Here is a 16,282-nt window from a genome sequence, read left to right as displayed (position 1 = left end):
GGTGCAAGGCTGATGACAATCTGTAAATAATAATGAATGGTAGTACACAAGGCTGTGTACTACACAGTTTAACCCAGGGGTTCAGTCCCGAAACAATAAGCACAGTCTTTAATACACCCACAATATACAAACACGGTCATCAGTCCAAAGCGAGTGCTGTAGTGCTCGTGGTGCAAACACAATTTATCGTGAAACAAAGTGCAGTGTTGCTCCTGCTCCTGCTCCTGCCGGTGAAGGTGGCGGAGGCAGAGGCAGCTCCTGCTGCTCTGCTCCTGCCGGTGAAGGTGGGAGCAGCGTGTAGTCTCCTGGCGATGGAGGTGGGAGCAGCGTGTAGTCTCCTGGCGACGGAGGTGGGAGCAGCGTGTAGTCTCCCCCTTTTGCAGGGGACTGGTGCTGCTCTGCCTCTCTTGCAGGGGACTGGTGCAGCTCTGCCTCTCTTGCAGGGGACTGGTGCGGCTCTGCCTTTCTTGCAGGGGACTGGTGCGGCTCTGCCTCTGAAGGGGAAACCAGCAGGCATTCTTCCTCTGCTGGTGGAGATGGGGACAGCAGGCATTCTCCCTCTGCTGGTGGACATGGGGACAGCAGGCATTCTCCCTCTGCTGGCAGCTTGGGTCCTAGGGCTATGGAAGCCCCGACTTCCCTCTCTTTGGGCTGTGGATGCACCGACTCCTCCCTTTTGGGCTGTGGACGCACCGACTCCTCCCTTTTGGGCTATGGATGCACCAACTCCCCCCTCTTGGGCTGTGGACGTTCGGGCTCCCCCCACTCAGGTGTAGGACGTTCAGGCTCCTCCCACTCAGGCGTAGGACGTTCGGGCTCCTCCCACTCAGGCGTAGGACATTCAGGCTCCTCCCACTCAGGCGTAGGACGTTCGGGCTCCTCCCCCATCTCTAGGAAGGTGCAGCTGGCCATGAATGCTTCTGCTGGAGACCCTGCTACCTGGGCTGCTGTTCAACTTAAAGCTGCCTCCAGGTAGCTGAGGACCAACTCCACACCTTCCTCCCAGGTGCTTAGGGTGTGTTCCCTCCCATAGGCCTCCCATTGCTCCCTGTCTATCAGCCACAGGATCCGGGTGGCTATGGGCATAGACTGGGCCTCCTGCCCAGCATTGTCCAGGATCCAGTCCCGTAGTTTCCTGGCGTCTTTTTCCAAAAGAAACTGCGGTACTCTTTCCGGCCTGAGTCTGGAGGGCGCTGTTATCCCGCTTCTGACAACCATATGTCACAAGGCTGGCTGAGTGGTGACACGTCAGACCCGGAAGAAACAGACAGACACAGTGAGGGTGGTGAAGCTGAGCACTTGGTTGTGCTCAGCATTTAATAAACAAAATAAGCGAACACAAAAACAGGACACGGCACTTCACGCCAAAATAAAAAGACAAACAAAACGTACTAACACACAAAACAAGTGGACGAACGTTTAAACAAGTACCGTGCTGGCACTTCCAGCACGCTGTAGCAATTGTTATTTACTTTATTTCTCTTCAGTTCTCCTCCTCTCTACACCCATTCTCCACTCACGAACACCCAACCCCGAGCGAGTGCTACGTGTCTCTATATATACTGTTGTGCTGGGATTCAATTACTAATTAATTATTCACTTGAATCCCAGCACGTGAATTCATTACGTGCAACCCCGTGCTCACATATTATTACATACTTTAAATGCAATCCCGTGCCTAAATATAATTATACAATTTAAATCCTTGTGCTGCACACACCCATTTATATCCCGTGTACCAACTACAGTACACCAACATTTACACACAACACGCAACATACAACACAGAAACGCACACAAGGGCAGGGCACATTGCCATGATACACAATACGGGTCTCCTTCCGGTTAGCGTTAACCATAACAAAGGAACAGATCACTTTGCTATGTCCCCTTGGTTAACGATTGCAACCGCTCCTCCAATCCACGGCTGCCACATAGTTTCCCTTCCTGGTCAATGATTTAGTGTACTGTAGCTCCGCCCCCTTTCTAGATGGCCAACTTTTGTCTAACCCTGGGAATGAATTGTATGACCATCCAGTCCAGGGCACTCTGTTCCCTTTACACAGCACCCTCATAGGTCTGGAGGGAGATTTATCACCAAGAAGCATTCTGTTTCTGACACAATACATTATTACAAAACCTACTGACAAGAACGTTTACATGAGATCAGGTTTTCAGAAAATGTATTCGGAAAACTGAATGAGAAAATTGTTTTTCTGAAAATGACACACCAATGTGGAATATGGGGAGTTAAACAGATTCCCGCATCAAGCCAGTATTACAAAAAACGCAATTAAAAAATATTCGATTACAGTATTAATGAAAAAACATTTTTTTACACAAACTGAGATAAGGATGTATCATATTCTGACATTCACGCAAATGTTATTTTGGTTATAAATAGCTTCTATTTAATGAGAGGTCAACAATACACATTATATAAAATAATTTAAATAAGCACTGCATTCTGAGTAAATTAAGATTGTTTTTGTTGTGTAATTATTGACACCATACTGGTATGTAACCTGCAAAACCTGCATTTTGATGATCTGTAGCTCCAACATGCGACAAAAAAACATAACACCAACGGCATATTTTAAAAGCATATTTCATTTTTACTAAAATAACACATTGAAAACGTAAATAACAAAGAAGTTTCTTAATTTAAGATACATGTCAAATACCAATTTTTTTCATGACCTGCACTTTCTGTCAAGATTTTGAAAGTAAAGATATGCACTTATGGTTTTTGTGTGTGTATAACATACCAAATATTAAACATTAATCTCAGTAAAATAGCTTTTCATAATAAAGATAAACTTCAACAAATGTTACATTGCCCATTGGTACCAAGTATTGGAGCCACCTAGATTTATTTTAAAAGTTTGGTGTGGTCTCTCCAAACTCTCTTCTTTCTCCTCGGATCTCCCTTTCGTCATCTGCCATCAGCTGACAAGGGTTTAGCTGATATCCCAGCATGCCTTTCTTCTTAAAGTACAGCCTCTGTACATGACATAACCCACCCAGTATCTCACAAACAAAAGGAATACAGGTTTTTTTTGGGTGGCGGGGCGGGGCAGGTTGGTACAATAATACCCTAAAATAATCATAATATTTTCCCTGCTATTAGAGATATATCCCATATGGTAATGGTTACATTTCTATTTCAGGGAACCAGGTTTATGATACTAACCTAATGTTACCAGACATGTTATTGATGCTGAATTATTTGGATCCTTTAAGAACCGACTTAATAAAGTGTTTTGACTTCATGGACTTCAAGAAAGACATCAAGGAAGCAAATGCCTTAAAAGACACTAGAAAACAAAGTAAGGATAAGTAGGAAATGTGGGTTTGATATGGTAATGACTAACCCAGCAAGACTTTAAACTCTTGTGACTAGGGCCAATTAGGCCTGCTGAGCCAATTAAAGGAGTAAACCCTGGAGAGCGGAGAGATTTCAAAGGAAGAGAACACTTTTTTCCTAAATATATAAAGCTCCCTGGCTACTCTATCTTGCATATAAAAACAACTTAAATATTGAGAGCAGTTCATTAGTGAAGGGTCTTCATTTGCTTGGGACTTTCGGTATAGATCTCAAAAATACAGTTTTATGTCTCTGAGAAAGACAATAGTTCAAATGTTTGTAAGTAAATTGCATTAACAAGTATTTCTACAAATGCCACCATATAGTTCTAGGGGAAACCACACACATTCTTTAATATAAAAAATGTATTATTATTATTATTTATTTCTTAGCAGACGACTTACAGTTGTATACAAAAAATACATATCAAGAATTACAGTACAATTAAGAGCAAGATGCAAAATACAGTGACTTCAGTCCTAATAACAGCAAATACAAAACACAGTACAATTTGATATCGGGGCAGTTCAAGAGCAGGTAACAGTGTTGATAGTTACATTAGGGTTGGATATGAGTACAAGTGAAATACGGGTGGCGGATGCAGGGAGGCCGGCCAGAAGGGAGTTGCAGTAGTCTAGGCGGGAGAGTATTAGGGCCTGGACGAACAGCTGCGTGGAGTAATTGGTGAGGTAGGGTCGGATTCTTCGTATGTTGCTCAGGAAGAAACGGCAGGTGTGTGCTAGAGTGGAGATGAGCTGGGAGTAGGAGAGGAAGGGGTCCAGGGTTACTCCAAGGGAGGAGGGAGAGAGCGTGGTAGATTCCAGAGGAATGGAAATAGAGGGATCAGAGGAGGGGGAAGATGAGAAGGGAAGGAAAGGAGGTGAGATTTAGAGAGGTTGAGTTTGAGGTGATGCGAGTGCATCCAGGAGTAGACAGACAGGTAGAGATACGGGAGGGGATGGTGGGGTCAGAGGGGGGGAAGGAGAGGAAGATCTGAGCATCATCAGAATAGAAATGGTATGAGAAACCATAGGATGCGATGAGGCGTTCCAGGGAGCGGATGTAGAGAGAGAACAGGAGAGGACCCAAGACTGATCCTTGGGGGACTCCTGTTGAGAGCGGGTGAGGTGTGGAGGTTGAGCCACGCCAGGTTACTGACAGACAGGAGAGCGGAAACCAGATTGGAGAGGGTCGAGCAGAGAGTGGTTAGACAGGAAAGCTGAGAGCTGGCGGTATACTGCCCGCTCGAGGGTTTTAGAGAGGAAGGGTAAGAGGGAGATAGGACGGTAGTTCTGGAGGGAGGTGGGGTCGAGGGTAGGTTTTTTGAGGAGGGAGTGATAGAGGCTTGTTTGAAGGCAGAGGGGAAGAGGCCAGAGAGGAGAGAGGTGTTGAGAAGGGAGGAGATGAAGGGGAGTAGAGTAGGAGCAGCAGCTTGAAAGAGGTGAGTGGGGAGGGGGTCCAGGGTGCACGTGGTTGGTTTGTGGCCCTGGAGGATGGAGGAGAGGTCAGAGTCTGAGAGGGTAGAGAAGGAGGAGAAGGTGGGTGAGTTAGTAGGGGAGACAGAGGGTGTTGGGGTTGGAGTGGGCAGGGGGAGGTGGGGAGAGGTGTCAAAGAGTATGCGGATACCATAGATTTTAGAGGAGAAGAAAGAGGCAAAGTCGTCAGAGGAGATAGAGGAGGGAGGAGGAGGGGGGAGGGTTGAGGAGGGAGGAGAAGGTAGAGAATAGTTTCCAGGGGTTGTTAGTGGAGGATTGGATAATAGATTGGAAATAGGAGCGTTTAGATGAGGAGAGAGTAGAGAAGAAACTAGCAATGTATCTTTAAGATCCTGTTTACATCAAGCATGTTGCCATGGGATATTTGATATGTTAATGGAGCCAGTTAGCCCTGCTGAGCTTAATAAGGAAGGTCTCTGTTGAGGGAGCAGGCTTGAAGCTGAACTATATCAGCATTCTCATTATATAAACTGTATACAATATGTTCACTGCTTATCAGGGCAGATGGTACATGTGTTGCGCAGTTACCTGCCTTACACCCCTCACTTTCATGCTCCATAAATATTTTGGTAGCACTAAATAGACAATCAGGTCTTAAATGGAGCTCACAGTAACGTTTACCTCATGTATACAGCAGTGTGCCAGTTTATTACAACTCCAACATTTGTCATTTATATCCTTTATATACTTACCTGCATAAAAACCTCATGGTGTGAGAGTTTTTGGTCAGTAATCAGTGATATGTTGTTATTATTATTATTTAATTTAATTTTATTTATTTATTTCTTAGCAGACGCCCTTATCCAGGGTGACTTACAATTCTTACAAAATATCACAGTACAAAGTATCACATTACAAAATATCACATTACAGAATATCACATTACAGATAACAGCAGTTATAAGGTACAGTAAAATCGATAGAAAGTATCAAATTCAAATAAGAGCAAAATAAAGAATACAGTAAGTAATTACATTTAAGAGCGGGTTCGACTAAGAGCAGTTAACTTATAGTAAAAATATTTGCTTATACGAGTAAATTCCATTTAGAGCACATAGTAAGTACGGTAAGTGAATCAGAACAATTTCAAATAAGAACAATTACAGAAAATGTGAATATGGGTACCTATAGGAGTAAAATCAAATACAAGATACAGGAAGAAGTTATAATTAAGAGCAGTAGTAGAATACCACAAGGTATGGAGCAGTTCAGTGCAAGTACAAGATGATGCAAGTACTGGTACAATTGGGTGCCATATAGTCCAGTATAGAACAATAGGCACTTGTGTGAAAATGTTAGACCACTTTGCTTTAATTAGGCATTTTAAACAACTTCTAAAAAGTCTCATGCATTTTAACATTTGCTATGTGTTCCTTTTCTCTTACTATTTTAAATTAATTGCATGTGTGGCCTATTAAAGTCATCAATTAAATTAGACAACCACTAATTTGCCTATTTTGACAATTTTCCAATATTTTCAGTTCCAGTGGTTTGATTTCATTCGCACAAGAAATCAAAACTACAGAAGCACTGGGGTGTTCTAATACGTGTGCACAGTACTGCATATAACCACCACTTCATAGGCCTCACTTTTTCTAACATGAGAGACGTATACATTATGTTACCTTTATTTATTTGTTTTTAATTGAATTTTATACATAACTATTAGAGCACCTTCAATGCTGCATTGTGTAAACCAATTCTGAATGTTTAGTTTTTTAGACTCTTCTTCAGTACATTTTTTTCTAAGGAAACATTTTAAATGGGTCCCATTTATTTCCTTTACAAGAACTCTCAAAAGCTTCCCGCTTGGTCTTTCCTTCCTTTTCCTATGAATCTGTTGACTGCGTTCCTTCAGGCAAGCTCTTGAAGTACATTGAAGTATCTGTTAGGAGCGATCTATGGGATTTATTCAGGAATAGCTTTTTAAATAAAAATACAATTTAAAAATCGAATTCACCTTTACCACAATATGTACGTCTTTCCCATTGAAAAATGTGAGGCTCCAAGTAGGGCACCAGAGTGATTCATATATCGGTGAATTTTTAATCGATGAATCTATTAATCTCTAATGGCAAGACATATTAGGTTCTGGCATTTGTTGTTAGGTTTGCTGATATTGTTTTGTTAGCTCTGAAACAAAACCCTTAAAACATGTGTTTATATGTAATGAGCTAATTGTTAAGAGTCAATAAACAATTCCCTTAAAATAATCCATGACCCTTTCTGATAGTAAAATGATTTAGAGACTGATGGCTCACATACAAAACGCAATCACCACAGCTGTTTAAGACCAGCTTTTTCTTCCAGTCGCAGTTTGCACTTGTAACTGTCTATGTGCTGGAACAAAAGCGACCAAGTGGCTTGGCTTGTCTGATGGGTAAATCGCCCTGGATAAGAGTGTCTGCTAAGAAATAAAATAATAAATGATGTTTACTTTGTCCTGGAATGGGCTGCAGTGATCTACTGGAATCCCTCCCGGTTAGAAAGAACGTGACCATGTGGATGTGGATACAGAAGACACTAAACAACTAATCCTACATTCCCTGTTGCCTGTTCAGTAAACAAGACAAGAAAAAGAATCATGTAAAGTAGCGTTAGAAATGATGGAAAGAGTTACTGAAATGTCTAAGTGGAACAAGACTGCAGGTATTATAAGGCAGCCACCAATGTCACAGAAACTTTCTGGGACTGACAGACTTTTGTAGAATCTTTTTAGCATTAAGGTTGTTATGATCGTAGTTCCTAGGTTATTTCACTTCAGCAGTGTCTTCGGGGTCATGCCACTGGCTGCCAAGCATGTCAGTCAACAGGCGATGCACCTAGTTGTCCAATGACAGGAAAAAAGATGTTGAAGGGATGGGGAGAATCGAACTATCTGTGTGAAATTATCTACCTGAAATTAAGGCATGCAAACAGTGAACTTTCTTTAGCTAGAATGGTACCAGTTATATATATATATATATATTTTATTGAAAATATGTGTTTGTTTTTTTTAATAGACATATGTGTCTATTAAAACCGCACATGGGACCTTCATAGTGAATGAATGTACATGATATTTATGGATTTATTTCCTTATCTAGAACCTCTAGATCAGGTTCTTCTCCAATTTTATTCAGAGATTGTACAAGTGTTTTTGTTTGGAGGTGGTAGGTCGCTGTTTAAACTAAAGTGGCAACATCTGGGAGACAGACACACAGGCCGGCTGGAACACAGAGAGCCTCGAGGCAGGCCATGCTCAGAATGAAGAGAGAGAGTGAGAGAGAGGGTTGTTGCTAAGTGACACCAATTGGCCAGCTTTGCCAGAATGCAGTTGAATTGCAAAACAAATCTGGATTCAAAAGTACTTCTTTGTGACATAATGGATAAGTAAAACACGATTCTGAAGGACTGAATGCTGGTGGTGGGTTGTGCACTGAAGATCATAGCTGAGGCATTGTGTAGTAAAGCCTGTGTAACACAAATATGTTTCCCCAACTCCCACAGTCAACTGTGAGGAACATTTGTTGCTGTGATAGTTAGTAAGCCCATGGCAAATAATACTGTCAGCAGAAACAACAATATAGCATCATACAGACACACAAAATAGGATATTAAACAGGTAAGAGATTAAAAACCACCTGCATTGACACAAAACTTTCCTGTAAACTTAATAACGTCTCTCTGCTAAATACTCAACTGTCCAAATAATAAACCCCTTACCTAGATACCTGGAGATCTGGAGATAGACTTCAAAATAAATCGGGGGACTAAGCCATCACACAATTCAGCAAAACTGTCAGTCTGCTTAAAAGAGGCCCAGGACAGAATCTCTCTCTCTCTCTCTCTCTCTCTCTCTCTCTCTCTCTCTCTCTCTCTCTCTCTCTCTCTCTCTCTCTCACACACACACACACACTCTCACTCTCTCTCACACTCTCACTCTCGCCTGCCTTCGCTGATTTTTTAAGAAAACTGTAGTTGTGGAGGTTACCGCTGAAACTGAGTTGTATATTCTAAAACTCACACAGTCTGGTTATTGAAAATTTGACACAGGTAAAGTGGTGATCTGGTGTGTTTGTAATGTATGGTTATTTTTCTTGTTTATTTGAGAGAAAATATTTAAAATATGTAAAACCTCCTCTCACCTGAAGGGGTCAGTGCATTCCACAACACTGTCTATTACACCTGACGAAGTTAACCTTGTCTCCTCTCTCTCCCACAGCCTGTAATTGTAACCTGCATGCACGCCGCTGCAGATTCAACATGGAGCTGTACAAGCTGTCCGGCCGCAAGAGTGGGGGGGTCTGTCTGAACTGCCGGCACAATACAGCGGGGCGCCACTGCCACTACTGCAAGGAAGGCTTCTACCGAGACCTTACCAAAACCATCACTCACAGGAAGGCTTGCAAAGGTAGGGCTCAGCAAGGCAAAAGAACCTAGGGTACACCAGGAGAGCTTCTGATCAGGCCAGGCGGTGTACTGCAGTTTCAGGGTAGAAATCACGACGTTGTGGGACACTGCCGCTTTAATATAATCTATTCTTCAGACACTCAGTGAGTTTAAAGCATATTGGGCACTGAACTTTTTAAAAGAAAACACATGTACACTAGTTTAAACACTGTGTAATTTAAATATAAACAAGAAGATAAAATATCTGAGCCACAAACAGCCGTTATAAACACCAGAAAGAAAGCTTTTCTTTTCTTTATTTTTTAAATGTATTTATTTACTCAACAGTGAGAGGGGTATAGTGGAGACATTTATGAAGAGACACATACAATTTGTCACAGTTGGCAGTTTTCACTGTTCTCTAGATACCTGTCAAACTGAAATGTATACTATATCTAATTTCTATTAAACTAAGGGCATTCTTTAGAAAGCATTTTGACCTACATTTGTGCTAGTGCTCTCATAGTTTCCAGCCCTGATGGAATGACACCCTTATGTATATGGAATAATCAAACAGCAATGTCTGCTTTGTCTTTATTAATGTTTACCTCGAGGGTAATGCTCCTGGATTAGTTTATTTGGATATGAAAGTTTATGGCTCTGTTGACGCGGTCTTAGAAAAGACTACATGTGTTCTGATTGGCTGAAACGACCTTGAGTGTTGTATAATAGTATTTGTAGTGAGACTCCTTAGCAGCAAATAATAAGTTTTTATTAAAAAAACTTATTAAAAATCCAGGACCTAAAAAATGGAAAGATCAAAACACTTGTCATATGTACACTCAGAATCTCCAAGTACCCTTGATGCACCCTGTAGTTATCATCAGCCACATAGCCACAGTCTTCAGTCTTCCTAATGTAATGTATCTGTGGCAGTTCTGGACCACCTTACTGTAAAGACATTACCATATAATACCATCTTGGCTGTTTTTTTACTTTTTACTTTTTGTAAAACCTCAGAAGTGTCAGTAAGATATGATAGTCTTGCTGGGCTGCCATTTTTCAATAAAGTATCCTCTGGTGGTCATTCCAGAAGCTTTCAAGTGGTCACAGTTTATTTTCTTGTGGATAATTGCCCGTGTCTAATGCTTCCACAATGCAATTTCAAACCAAGGCTTTGCATTGTACGTTCTGTGAGTAAACACCAGATGGTCCACCTTCCCATTTTCTTACCGCTTAACGGCATGAGAAACCTCATCACCCTCCCCCTTCCTCCGTCTTTTTCCGTGTTCAAGAGCTGTTGATTCTTTGTTATTTTATATTATATACAGTATTGTAGATTTGAATGATAATGACATTTATCAGTTTACCAGTTATCAGCTAAAAATAATCACACTAATCACCGTTATCTTAAATCTTCACTTCTATTAATTGAGACTTTCTCCCTAGATTATGGCTACCATATGACTACAGGTTCACTGGGCAGTTTGGGACAGTTCAGGTTTTTTAACACGCACCCCAATGCATTCTGGTAAGTGTAGTCCTGCTTCTCTTATAGAAAAGAAACAAGTGAAAGGTACCCGAGACAGGTACAATGTACCAGAATGCATTGCGATGAGATTTGAAAAGCCTGAACTTCCCAAACTGTCTCAGAGAGTCATGGAAACCCTAGTCTCTCTTTTTTTCTGTGTCTGCTTTTAAAGGTAAAGCCAAACCACTGTCCTCTCCCACAGTAGAGGGAGGACTGTGAGATAATTTGTTTTCTTATATCCAGTTTAATTACATGACATTTACCATAGCAGAAAAGTTGAAACTAAATAAATCCAGATCTAAATGAAAGGGGTAAAATTGTTCATGCTAGAACTGATTGAACTGATAAGATGATTGTAATGCATTTGTTATCTGTGTGAGCGAATGTTTGCGGCCGTCTGCTGTCACACAGAGCCTTACAGTTATGTGCTGCTTCTCATTTCCAGTAGTGATTACTCACACCTGTTTTTCACCTGTTATTGCAATTGTTCTAATAAACAACAATTAAACAAAACAAGAGGTACAGAACAAAAGGAAAAGAATGTGTGTGTGTGTGTGTATATATATAGATAGATTATATATAGATTATAATAAAGATCAGGTGTAAGTAATTTGGGGATTTAAAGAACAATCCAGAGTATTCTTAAAGTTGTCTAGGTCTTATTTGAAAAGCCTGAAAGAAGGGTTATTATTTGTACATTTTGATTTATGAATATGAAACTTTCCCAATGAAATAATACAGTTATCAAAACTGGACAGCTTACTGACATTTTCTACATAACCAAAGATAATATTCTTTATGTCAAATGAAACAAAATGAGAGGTTTTCCTTAAAATAAACACTGAAACAGGGATAATACCTATGGAGTATTTTAAAATGAATCTATTTTACCTTATTATTAATAGCAAAGCTATAAGGTATTAGCCAGGAAAAGGGCCAGTTTAGAGGTCCCAAAATCTGTTCCCAATAAATTTTAGATGTTGAAATGTGATACTGAGGCAAGCAACGATTATGAATAAATGTATTATTACAATGACCTAGAAGATCCTAACCATCAATAACTAAAGAAGGTAAGGCATTATGGCTGATAGAATTATAAAGTTAATGGTGTCCTATTAAAATACATAAGGGTGAAGGTATGACATCAAAAACAATTGCATAATCTTTGGTTGTAAAGGGATAATTATATTTATTTAAAAACTGAATAGAACGTAACAGTGATCCATCTCTATTGAATAAATCTTTTAGGAATATAATGCCTTTATTAGCCCAATTTTCAAAATACAGACGTGCTCAAATTTGTTGGTACCCTTACAGCTCATTGAAATAATGCTTCATTCCTCCTGAAAAGTGGTGAAATTAAAAGCTATTTTATCATGTATACTTGCATGCCTTTGGTATGTCATAGAATAAAGCAAAGAAGCTGTGAAAAGAGATGAGTTATTGCTTATTCTACAAAGATATTCTAAAATGGCCTGGACACATTTGTTGGTACCCCTTAGAAAAGATAATAAATAATTGGATTATAGTGATATTTCAAACTAATTAGTTTCTTTAATTAGTATCACACATGTCTCCAATCTTGTAATCAGTCATTCAGCCTATTTAAATGGAGAAAAGTAGTCACTGTGCTGTTTGGTATCATTGTGTGCACCACACTGAACATGGACCAGAGAAAGCAAAAGAGAGAGTTGTCTGAGGAGATCAGAAAGAAAATAATAGACAAGCATGGTAAAGGTAAAGGCTACAAGACCACCTCCAAGCAGCTTGATGTTCCTGTGACAACAGTTGCAAATATTATTAAGAAGTTTAAGGTCCATGGAACTGTAGCCAACCTCCCTGGGTGCGGCCGCAAGAGGAAAATCGACCCCAGCTTGAACAGAAGGATAGTGCGAATGGTAGAAAAAGAACCAAGAATAACTACCAAAGAGATACAAGCTGAACTCCAAGGTGAAGGTACGTCAGTTTCTGATCGCACCATCCGTCGCTTTTTGAAAGAAAAACATAAAAAAGCCAGACTGGAATTTGCTAAAATGCATATTGACAAGCCACAATCCTTCTGGGAGAATGTCCTTTGGACAGATGAGTCAAAACTGGAGCTTTTTGGCAAGTCACATCAGCTCTATGTTCACAGACGAAAAAATGAAGCTTTCAAAGAAAAGAACACCATACCTACAGTGAAACATGGAGGAGGCTCGGTTATGTTTTGGGGCTGCTTTGCTGCGCCTGGCACAGGGTGCCTTGAATCTGTGCAGGGCACAATGAAATCTCAAGACTATCAAGGCATTCTGGAGCGAAACGTACTGCCCAGTGTCAGAAAGCTCTGTCTCAGTCGCAGGTCATGGGTCCTCCAACAGGATAATGACCCAAAACACACAGCTAAAAGCACCCAAGAATGGATAAGAACAAAACATGGGACTATTCTGAAGTGGCCTTCTATGAGTCCTGATCTGAATCCTATCGAACATCTATGGAAAGAGCTGAAACTTGCAGTCTGGAGAAGGCACCCATCAAACCTGAGACAGCTGGAGCAGTTTGCTCAGGAAGAGTGGGCCAAACTACCTGTTAACAGGTGCAGACATCTCATTGAGAGCTACAGAAAACGTTTGATTGCAGTGATTGCCTCTAAAGGTTGTGCAACAAAATATTAGGTTAGCGGTCCCATCATTTTTGTCCATGCCATTTTCATTTGTTTTATTATTTACAATATTATGTTGAATAAAAAATCAAAAGCAAAGTCTGATTTCTATTAAATATGGAATAAACAATGGTGGATGCCAATTACTTTTGTCAGTTTCAAGTTATTTCAGAGAAAATTGTGCATTCTTCGTTTTTTGTGGAGGGGTACCAACAAATTTGAGCACGTCTGTATAAAGCATGACGTTTGTAAGTAATGAACTGGCTATTCCATATACAGTATTTGTGGGGTGAAAAGTTATGTTTGAAAAATATCTTCCATGAAACCAATGCCTGTGCGTGAAAATCAGATAATTTCAAGGGAAGTTTTCTAATATCAAAATCACATTTTTACAGAAATTCTAAACCACCACATTTTTTAAACATTAAGGTGGGAATCATTAACCAGATGGAACCCTTTGGCTGCCTGTATGTCATTGATGTCAGGGGATTACAGCAAGGTCTTTTTGTCCAGGTAGTGTGGATGGTGTTTAGCCCAATGTCTTTGTCTTTGCATCAGCTCTGAGGTGATTAAACAGGACCTCTTTATATACCTATATATACACACACACACACACACACACATATATATATAAATGTAGATGAGAATAAGCGGAGGTGACAGGAGTGATAATAAACATGTTTGACTGTTTTGACTGCAATATAAATACTCACTGGTTGGGTGCGCCTATATTTTTAATGGAAGTCCAGCCTTGAGCTTCAGAAACAGAACCAGACTGAGCAACCTGGATCCCTTCCATTCACTTAAAACAAATCAAGCTTTCTGAAGCAGCTTTGAAAAAAACATTTTTGAGTTGGTCTTTCGATAAACACCTTTTGTGTGGGCCTTTGGAACCAGAGTGGGATGCTGGTTCTTGATAACATAAAAAGAAGAACATGTGTTTATTTTATGAGCTGATTAGTGTAGTGGAAAAGTGACTGGCCCATCGGGGACACTTAAGACATATTGTGTCACACCTTCTAATCTAAATATTTATAGACTTGCCAAATGCCTAGTCAGTATATATATATATATATATATATATATATATATATATATATATATATATATATATATATATATTCTAAATGCCTAGTCAGTAAATATATTCGACCCAATCTGGACAGTCTTAAGGGTACGTTTCCATGCAATAGGTCACGCTGTGCTACTTGTAAATACATTCACAGCAACACAGTAGTTAAGGGAGCAAAATCCTCATTTATTATCCATGATACTTTTACTTGCATTAGTAAAGGAATAGTATATTGCATTGGCTGCAAATGTAACAAGCTATATATTGGTGAAACAAAACGACGCTTGTCTGATCGCTTCGTGGAACATCTGAGAAGTATACGAATGAACACCTCTGCCTTTCCTGTCGCCAGAAATTTTAACAGAAATGACCACACTATAGAAGACATCACAATTTGTGGGATGGTTCAATGCTATGGAACTAATGCTGTCAGGAAACAAAAGGAATGTGAACTTATTTTCAAACTAGGCACTTTGGAGCCTTTTGGAATAAACAGTCTATTCTGAGGTCGTCATCATCATTATCATCATCATCATCATCATCATCATTATCATCATCATCATCATCAACATTCTGGAATTTTGTTTAAAAGACTATTTGTTTGTTTTTTATCAACTTCTTAAAGCACTGTTTTTTTGTATTCAGCCGATGAAGGACTTGTAGTCCGAAACGTCCTGATAATTGATTTGTAATCAATTATTCTACCTTTTTAAGTACCTGAAATATCCTTTTCTTTTTTCTTTTTTCTTTTTTTTATTATATATATATATATATATATATATATATATATATATATATATATATATATATATATATATATATATATATTCTTTCAAATGCAATGATGGGCAGGATAGTTTCTTCGTAGGAGACCATATCCTCCTCTATACTGTAGTGGTGTCTGAAAGCACCTTTACAATGAGGTGTAATTGAGTGATCTGACCTGTCTGAGTCTTTTCCTGCAGTATTATACTGTATCACATTAAACCAGATGTTTTAATTAATTGTATCCAAAATAAGAAAAATAATTACATTTGTCATTTGTGGAAGTTTACAAGTTTCTTAATGCAGTGGGATGCAAACCAATAAAGAGATCTGCAAAAATATTAAACTTTGAAATATACAGTGCAGAGCTAGAATGACTACTCCACTTAAGAACTAAGAATGATTGCACTAAATATATATATATATTGTAAGATAGCGGGTTGTGAGAGACAGCAGGGAGGGGGTTAAAACCTTCCTGCAAAAGAAACATGTGAGAATGCACTTTTTGGTTTATTGTTTAAATTTAATTGTTTAATTGTTTTATTAATGATCATCCGCACCCGGGCTTATTGGGGAATTAGACCCAGGTGTGGAGTTTAAAAGGAGAGCAGGCAGTCTGTTCGAGGCTGCTGAGGAGAAGGAGGCAGAAAGGGGTGCTCTGCTTCCTGGCAGTCGGGAGTGAAAGTGTAAGTGCTGTTTCAAACCAGTGTGTTTTGTGAGGACGGGGAAACAGCGTAGCTGTCCCGTGTTAGTCAGGGTGATCCTGTGTGTTAGTTAGTGCTCGTACAGAGCTAGGCGTTTGTTTTGTATTTTGTTTATTTTTTTGTTTATTAAACATAGCGCACCAGCGCTTAAAAATCCATTTCTGTCGTGTTGGGTCTATTTTTTAAAGGGGCAACGAACCCGAGAGTGGTGCAATCCTTTACAATATATATATATATATATATATATATATATATATATATATATATAATATACTGCATTTGAGAACGTACTGCTCTTCTTTTTCTGAGACAGACTGTCATTTATCTATTTGAACTAT

At 39.6% G+C, this 16,282-nt stretch overlaps 1 protein-coding gene across 1 annotated transcript in view; it reads left to right on the top strand.

The window, feature by feature from the left end:
• LOC117417820 (netrin-3-like) overlaps positions 1-16,282 on the top strand; it is a 103,873-nt gene that overhangs the window by 41,102 nt on the left and 46,489 nt on the right. The window contains exon 3 of the mRNA XM_034030164.3: positions 9,068-9,256. Coding sequence (XP_033886055.1) covers positions 9,068-9,256 — 189 coding nt within the window. The remainder of the gene's footprint in view (positions 1-9,067; positions 9,257-16,282) is intronic.

Source organism: Acipenser ruthenus, chromosome 13 (assembly GCF_902713425.1).
Source record: "Acipenser ruthenus chromosome 13, fAciRut3.2 maternal haplotype, whole genome shotgun sequence".
NCBI lineage: Eukaryota > Metazoa > Chordata > Actinopteri > Acipenseriformes > Acipenseridae > Acipenser > Acipenser ruthenus.
This window is presented reverse-complemented; position numbering and strand designations above follow the sequence as displayed.